We start from the raw sequence: 8947 nt of genomic DNA on the forward strand, positions 1-8947 counted from the left end.
AAATTTTACGATTGATCAAGTTATAAAAACATGAGATGGTTAAGCAACTAAGTTAATTAACTAATTAAATCCCAAGTCACCCCTTTTTCTTAAATTTCTAGGGTTGGCCATTGGCTCTTAAAATCTTTAGTAATATCCTTAAAGCCCGCTAAACAGCCGCGCGCTCTTCCACGTCTCTTCATTCCTTTAAACCCTCAACTATCATCTTCTAATCTAGTGAAAGGAGACAACTTGTTATCACTGCCGCTTGTAAGCTTCCGGTAAGAATTTCTCCTGAAGCATCTCTGCAAATAGGTCTTTTTGTGAGTGTTTAATTTATCGTGAGTTATCAATACCTTCCTCGCACCAGAAATTCTTGTCGTCGTTTAATTTAGTATTAACTATGAAAAACCGAGGCAACCTCTCATAGTTGTCTTCTCTGTACTTTTCCAGATTTGGTGTTGTCTTGTGCTTAAATTGGTGAACTAATTAATATATTATTAAGTACTAAAATAGTGTCTGTGTTTTTCATTGTTTGTTAGATAGCAAGCATGAGTTCCTTTATAGCTGATCGTATATGGATGTATAATAGACTAGTGCCTAGTCGAAAAGGAGTCACCACTGAGTTTATAGAGGGTGTGCAGGGATTTGTAGAGTTTGCATTAATGCAATATGACTTCGTTTCTAATGGGAGTATAAGGTGTCCATGTTCAAGATGTAGAAATATTAGTCTTGAACCTCATGATGTTAGAGCACATCTGTACAAGCATGGTTTTATGCCTAATTATTATCAATGGGAATCACATGGGGAGCCTTTTGTACCAATTTCTAAACCTCAACCTTGTAGCAATACAGGAAATGAAATAGGTCCTGACATAACAACAGTAAATCCGTATCACACTATGGTCTTGGATGCAATTGGTCCTAGTTTCAACTTTGAAAGTGATGAATTTAATCTGGATGGTGAAGAAGAACAACCACCTAATCGAAATGCTCAAGATTTTTTGATATGCTAAAAGCTTCAGAAGAACCATTGTTTAATGGATGTACTAATCATTCTACGTTGTCAGTGGTCTGCAAGCTACTGAACATTAAGTCTGAGTTCAACATGAGTGAAAATTGCTATAACCAAATTATTCTTTTTCTGAAGGAGCTCTTACCTGAAGATGCTAAATTACCCGACGATTACTATAGGACTAAGCAAATGGTTGCAAAACTTGGGTTAGGATATGAAAAGATAGATGTATGCAACGCAGGTTGTATCTTGTATTACAAGGATAATGAAGATAAATTAGAATGTCCAAAGTGTGGTCAACCACGCTATAAGCCTAAGAAAGAAGGCAATGGAAGGCAAAAAGATGTTGCATATAAAGTACTACGTTACTTTCCTATAACTCCGAGATTACAGAGGTTATATATGTCAACAAAGGCTGCTGAACATATGATATGGCACTGGAAATCTCGTCGAGAACATGGGGTAATGAGTCATCCAAGTGATGGCGAGGCATGGAAAAAGTTTGATCAATGCCATCCTGGCTTTGCAGCTGAGCCTCGAAATATTAGGCTTGGACTTGCAGCTGATGGGTTTAGTCCATATGGGCAGATGGCTCATCCTTATTCTTGTTGGTCTGTAATCATCACACCATACAATCTTCCACCCGGAATGTGTATGAGTAGCCCGTACATGTTTTTAAGTCTTCTCATTCCAAGTCCAAAAAGCCCCGGAAATAATATAGACTTATACTTACAACCTCTTATTGATGAATTGAAGCAATTATGGGTTGATGGGGTTGAGACTTATGACTCTTATAAGAAACAAAATTTTCAAATGCGAGCTGCACTTATGTGGACTATCAACGATTTTCCAGCTTATGGAATGTTGTCTGGCTGGAGCACCATGGCCATTTGGCATGCCCTTGTTGTATGGGAAAAAGTAAGGCGTTTCACTTAAAAAATGGAAGAAATGCTTCATTCTTTGATTGTCATCGTCAATTTTTGCCAATAGGCCATACATTTCGCAGGGATAAAAAATCATTTTTAAAAGGAAGAGTTGAGCACTCTGCTCCTTCTCCTTGGTTGTCTAGTGAAGAAGTTTGGAACAAAGTGCGTGACTTACCAAAGGTTTTCGATGATCGCGCCTCTGATAAGTTGCCAGGATTTGGGGATCAACATAATTGGACAAAACAAAGCATTTTCTGGGAATTGCCATATTGGCGCACAAATATTATTCGGCATAATGATGCATAAGTCAGAAAGGATGTGGGTATGTTTTTATCTTATTTCTTCGGTAAAACACCTGTTGAGTCTTTATCTGCTTCACACTAATGCAGTAGATAAGCTTTCTTTATAGATTAGCTCTACCCATATAATATGATTATTAAGATGCACTGACGAAAAAAGACAAGGAGTTGTGTCCAATGAGATGTGCCGGGTTTACTCTGTTCAAACTCTGCTTCATATGTGGATGACTAGCAGTTTTGAGACTACTCTCATTATCATACAGACCAACTCGTCCCGCTTGCCTCTTCAACCTGAAAGTACTGCCCGCATAAATTTCTATCACATCCTTGGAAATTCACTGGCCTCATGTCTACTTAATTTAGTCATAATAGTATAGGGTGCAGCTTATAGTTACAAGGAAAATTAAGGTATACGTACAATTTATAAAGCTCTATCTATAAGGAGTAATATTTACAGTTGGAGAAAGACTTCCATTAAGGTGCATCATCATATATAGGGAAAATACACAGTTGCACCCTTTACTTCCATTAAGGCGGCCTAACTATTATTCCCTTATTCTTATATTTAGTGGGACTGGAACTTATATACCACCCTGGAATTTATATTTAGTGGAACAGCCCATCTCAGATAAAGGCTGCTAAAGAAAATGAATATATTACAGAAATATAAGACAATGATAAAGTTGTGTTGTTCTTGTAGATTGTTGACAAACTATCTGATGCTTCAATTTTTGTCCATGATCTGACTAGATTATAGAAATTACCAAATTGTACCTTCCTGTTTTTTTTTTCTAACGATTGTCAAGAAGATGGTGCACTACTGCATAATGGAACAATATCAAACAAAAGACTTAAATGGAGAGGATAGAATCCAAAGCTCTACGAATAGCGAGTACTCACCCTCTTAAAATGGACTAATTGAGAAGCATTTCCCCTGCTCTCTGAAGTATTTGAAATAGGAGTTAGAGAAGATAAGCCTTTTTTAAGAGAATAATAGTCTTGACTTTCTATGCTTGTTGACAACCTGAAAGAAGTAAGGGAAAAATTTACTTTTCTTCTCAGTTTAATATTTTTAAAAAGCATCTCAAGTTGTTGGAACCTAAAATATCAAAAACTTGTTTATATATTTGTTAATTTTACGCTTTTGAAATTGAGAAAGTGGTTTAACTAAAAGTGAATGGTAAATAATTTGTCTATTTTGTATTCTTATTGTTTTCTCTTTAGTTTGATGAGGATCTGTTCTTTATCCTGATTCAGCTAGAGTTCTTTTCTATATATCTGTATGTTATTGTGTGATTCATCACATTGGACAACGGTTGTTCAATGATTGGAAAGTTTGACTTGTTGTTTTTCTTTCTGTGTATTAACTAAATATACACGCCCGTTACCATGTTACGTTGTTGCTAATATTCGTTGCTACTTGGTTGCTTTATCTTCATTGTTCTTTGAGCCGAGGGTCCGTCGGAAACAACTTCTCTATCTCTATAAGGTTTGCGTAGGCACTACCCTCCTGTGTTTGTTGTTGTTGTATTCTTATTATTTGCATTACTATTATGTTGTTGCCGACATGCTATTGCAGCTCTTCTTTTCTGTCCCATGAATGTATCTCCAGGACTAGTGTAAGAATTATTGTTCATGGACACTATTGTAGTAGAATATCATAAGTACTTTTTTTTTTAAATCTTACCCTGCTGTTTTTTTGTCTATCATGTCTAAGAAAAACTTTTAAGTCTTTGCACATTCTAAATTTGAGAAACATTCAACAATTTTATAGCACGTTCTCTGGTGTACCTCAAGAAATATGATTGATCAGATGGCCATCTACAATTAAACGAACAGTAATACATGTATTTTTAATTGTCTACTTCTTCAATTAGAGAAGTCTATTTCTTCATCTAATTCTTTAGTTACAGAAGACTATTTTTCCATTGTTTGTTTCCTTCATTACAGAACAAATGTAATTGCTCTATTGATATTCTATGTGATAACTAACAATTATATTTTTTTTTCAGAATACATTTACAAAGATTACTAAGGAGAAGGTAGGTGAAACTTCAACATCAAGGAATGAAGAAGGTTGGAGGCGCAAAAAAAAGGAAGAATATATGTTGTTGGTCCCAAAAATTCTCTTATGGCAGATTCTTTGGACACTAATTGTGCATCATCTAGTGCTCCTAATCCTCCAAATGTTCCTACCCAACAAGTTTTTGAAACACCCGAATTTCAGCAACTTCTTGATTGTGCAATGGAGCAACGGATGGAGAACATGCTGGCACGAGTGGAAGCGGGTATTCGAGAGGATATGAAAGAAGAGGTAAAAGTTGCGGCTCGTGCTATTGTGCGTGAGATGCTTGGTTTAACTTCTCAACCCCCATCAAATGGCTCTGGTTGTCCCCCAAACATATCTTAGAATAGTATAGTTTATTTATTAATTATTTAATTTAAGATACGTTTTATTTTTCAATAGACATATATATACTCTATTGTTTTAGGATTAATGGTACACTGATTATGCTTACGTGCAAATTAATGGATTTAATTACTTTCGTCTTATGTTGAATTATGTAGAAAATTATATTTGTATTTCATCATATATAATATAGGAATTATTCCTAGCTAGATTTAGCCTGGAAAATATCCCAAGCCAAACCAAATATAGGCTAGGATATTTATCAAATTAGCTATAGAATGACCTTGACAAAAATTCCTACTACTAATTTAGCTAGGGAAACATTCCGGGCAAACATCGAAAAAGGCTAGAATGCTTGCAAGTTTAGCTAGGGATATTCCTACTATGTTTTAATGTAATCAATGCTGACCAGATAAAATTTGCTTGGAATTTAGCTAGCCTAGACGTAGCAAATATTAGCATGGAATAAATCCCTAGCTAATAGCCTAGCTACGTTTCAACAAAATCAACAATGACCAACCAACGTTTGCTTGGAATTTAGCTACCACATGCCCTAGCTACTGACTGCTAGGGATTAGTGCCAAGCAAATATCCCTAGCTATATTAGCAACGGATAACATATTTGTCTAGCTAAAGTTTAGCTAAGAGCATATTAGCTACGGTATTTAGCTAAGGTCATTTTCCTAGCTAAAATGAAATTAGCTAGGAATCTTAGGTAAGTTAGCTAGGATTTTGGTTTCTAGCTAATGGCCTGTTCTCTGTAGTATCTCCCACCTACGTTTGAACGTTATAAATACAACTGTCCCATGCATGTATTATTCCATCCATCACTTACCTCTAATGCACACACTCACCATTGTAAGGATTAGTCCTCAAAAGCATATTTTCAACGAGTTCTGTGAGTTCAAAATGAAACATGTTAGAATTGAGATGGGTACCAAAAGGGGCTTCAATGTGAAGGTGATCAAAACTGAGGTGGTGGCAGCATCGTTGCCAATGCAAGAGCATTGGCTACCACAGTCAAATCTTGATTTGCTCTTGCCTCCAATGGACGTTGGGGTTTTCTTTTGTTACCAGAACCCCATTATTTCTGGGATGCCAAAGTATTCATTTGGGTCAATGGTCAAAGTTCTAAAGGTTTCTTTGGCTGAAACCTTGGTTTCCTATTATGCATTTGCAGGGGAGTTAGTTCAGAACCTTGCTGGAGAGCCTGAAATTCTCTGCAACAATGCCGGAGTCAATTTCACAGAAGCTTGGGCTGATATAGAGCTCAAAGAAATTAACTTGTATAATCCAGATGAAAGCATAGAGGGTAAGCTTGTACCAAAGAAGAATCACGGTGTACTAGCCGTTCAGGTACTGTTTCTTTGTTGTGAAATTTCTCCTATTTTACAGGTAGCATGTGTCCTATCACCTGTGCATAATTGCATGTACAAAGTTTAATTTTTAACTCATATAACTTGTGTAATTCTTCAGGTTTTAATTCTATATTTTGTAGACGAATTTCTGTGATTATGTTTTCATTGACTTAAGAATGTACTTTTTTGTTTATACTTTCAGTATATGTTAATCTCTTAATCACTAGTCCTATAAAGGACACTTTTGCCGTCCCAAAATATCTGGAGACCTAAATTTGAAAGCCCTTTCTCGGTTTCTCAGCTCAATTCACAAATATATAAAAATGTATAAACACATACATGTAGCGTTCTTTTGTAGGTTGTGTAATAAATTTCCAATTGCCGCACAGGCTGTAGGATTAATATATATAGTCGTCTACAGCCATTTTCATTCAAAAGCTGACATGCATGACAGAAACGTCGTACTCGGTACTCCCTTTATTTGAAATTGAATGTTTTAATAGAAATGCTTTTAAGAGAAGAATCACAAATCTGAATTATTTACTGTTTGTTTGTAGATGAAGCGGCGCCTTTCTGTAGGTTTTTTCATTCTTTGTAGTTCATTTATTACTTTAAGAAACAGAAAGTAAATGAAGAATAGTTAAATAAGTCCATATAACTTTGTTATGATTTCTGAGTCCCTGTCACAAAGAATGACCTCTTTCCTTATTTGGAAATCATTTACCTTTATGCAAAGATTTATAGTCACACAAAATATATGTACCTCATTCTACACTACAAGTTTAAAAGTCTTATTTTTTTCTTAAATTCCGTGCCCAGTCAAATGAGTTCACATAAATTGAAACGGTGGGAGTAGTATTCAAAACCAAAGACATTATATTGGTAGTACACACTAAAACCAGAAAGTGTACATTCAATTTAAAATACTGAGCAAACGTTGTCTTCAATGGAAAAGTCTTCCCCGATTAAATCGAACTTTAGGTATACTTTTTTACCTGCTATTCTTTGTGTTTTTTTTAATAGCAAAAAACATAAAGGTGATAAAAATTAACATGAGAGAGACCTAATTTTTTATGACCTCCATTTCAAATCTATCGAGGGATATGTGGAGTAATATTGTTGTTTCATTTCTAGATAAAATAGAGAAGATACTATAGAACAAAGTAAAAGTGGATCGCATGTAATTTTTTGCATGGATGATATGTCTAAATTCTATTTATCACAATATGTAGGTAGAAAGAAATTTGAACATTCAATTTAGAACGTGCATATAGTAATCAATCTAAACTTAAAACATCCATATATAAAAAATCGATTAATTATCTCCTATACTATAAACCATTGTAGCATATATTTGTACCATATTTTTCAGGTTACTAATGCCACTTTTTATGAACCGTGCTTAGCTTATAATTATCTTTTAGATGACTTAATGAAGTAAAAATTCTTTGATAATTAATTTTCATCTCTACCGACTTGACACAAATTTATAATTTATGCAGGCTACACAACTCAAATGTGGAGGAATAGTGGTGGCTTGTACATTTGATCATAGAGTTGCTGATGCTTATTCAACCAACATGTTTCTCGTATCATGGGCTGAAATAGCTCAGTCCAAACCACTCTCTCAGCTCCCATCTTTCCGACGTTCCTTTCTTTCTCCACGGCGTCCCTCCCACTACGATCCCTTGGTAATAGACAGCATGTACATACCTATCTCTGCCCTGAAACAAGAGACACGTGCTGTCACAAATATTGATGATGATGAACAAGTTATAAGTAGAATTTACTATGTCAAGGCTGAAGAAATCAGCCGCCTCCAATCATTGGCAAATAATTGTAATAACGACATGATTAGCACAAAATTCCACAGGTTTACTAAGCTTGAAACATTCAGTGCTTTCCTATGGAAAACTATAGCCAATGGGATGGGGGAAAATAGTACTCGTAATTACGAGAACTTCAGGTTTGGGATTGTGGTTAATGGCAGGAGTAGATTGAGCGACGGAGTAGAAGAACAAGCCAAGGTACTAAAAGGGTATTTTGGGAATGTTCTTTCCACCCCATTTGGGGAGAAGAAAGTGGAGAAACTAAAGGAGAAACCTTTAAGTTGGGTAGCAAATGCAGTTCATGAGTTTCTTGAACCTGCAAAAACTAAAGAACATTTTCTTGGGTTAATAAATTGGGTGGAGGATCATCGTCCAGAACCAGCTTTAGCAAGAATCTACGCCACAAATGAAGATGCAGTGGCGGTGGTGGTGTCGTCGGGGCAGCAGTTTCCGGTGGGGAAGATTGAATTTGGGTGGGGAGAGCCAGTGTTTGGGTCGTATCATTTTCCATGGGAAGGGAAAGCAGGATATGTGATGCCAATGCCGAGTCCTAAAGGAAATGGAGATTGGGTTGTTTATATGCACATGTTGAAATGGCAGTTGGAATTGGTTGACGCTTCTGCGGCCAATATGTTCAAGCCCCTGACTGCAGATTATCTCAACTTGAAGTAATGTGGTTATGTAAATATTGAGCTCGTTATATAATGTGTGTGTGAAAAGGAGAAACAAGCTATCTTATATGTTAATGTGAGCTGCAAATGTGTATCTTTTCAATTTATCCAATACAAAGAAAATTTGGTCATGATAATAAACGGGTACACTCTAAGAGAAAACTATTAAGCGTGTCTTGATATAAAGAATTGTCACGACCATTCTCCCTTCGTGAACTGTCGTGACAGCATCTAGTCTCTACGACTAGGTAAGCCTAACAATTTGCAGAAAGAAACAAAGATACGAAAACTAACAATTTAATAGGTAAATATAATAAAGAAGTTTAAAATGCCGCTGTGATGACCCAAAAGGCCATCTCGTGTTTTAGAACCCGATTCGGGGTTCCGAGGCCTTCTAGACCTTATTTTCTTTCTTCTTGATTTGTGCGCGCAGTCCGGGCGCGCTTCCGGAAAGCCTTTA

The 8947-nt window shown here is 36.0% G+C and overlaps 1 protein-coding gene across 3 annotated transcripts; it reads left to right on the forward strand.

Annotated features, from left to right (window-relative positions):
* The first annotated feature begins 54 nt into the window (after positions 1-54).
* LOC104245147 (coniferyl alcohol acyltransferase-like) lies at positions 55-8628 on the forward strand. Of its 3 annotated transcripts, none has more exons than XM_070167797.1 (4): positions 55-260; positions 4232-4606; positions 5810-5985; positions 7490-8628. In XM_070167797.1, the coding sequence occupies exons 2-4, from the start codon at positions 4351-4353 to the stop codon at positions 8486-8488; spliced, it is 1431 nt and encodes a 476-aa protein (XP_070023898.1). In that variant the 5' UTR covers positions 55-260; positions 4232-4350; the 3' UTR covers positions 8489-8628. The 3 variants fall into 3 exon arrangements, with proteins under 3 accessions (XP_070023898.1, XP_070023899.1, XP_009799016.1); XM_070167798.1 differs by lacking the exon at positions 55-260 and adding an exon at positions 516-2242; XM_009800714.2 differs by lacking the exons at positions 55-260; positions 4232-4606 and having other exon boundaries at positions 5316-5985.
* The last annotated feature ends 319 nt before the right edge of the window (positions 8629-8947 follow it).

This window comes from Nicotiana sylvestris, chromosome 2, assembly GCF_000393655.2.
Source record: "Nicotiana sylvestris chromosome 2, ASM39365v2, whole genome shotgun sequence".
In the NCBI taxonomy this organism is placed as follows: Eukaryota; Viridiplantae; Streptophyta; class Magnoliopsida; order Solanales; family Solanaceae; genus Nicotiana; species Nicotiana sylvestris.

Bases quoted from the DNA above. Each gene is read 5' to 3' on its own strand.
- LOC104245147 (XM_009800714.2), top strand. From the start codon at position 5,440: ATGTATTATTCCATCCATCACTTACCTCTAATGCACACACTCACCATT. The intron at 5,986-7,489 runs GTACTGTTTCTT...TAATTTATGCAG, and splicing joins ACGGTGTACTAGCCGTTCAG to GCTACACAACTCAAATGTGG.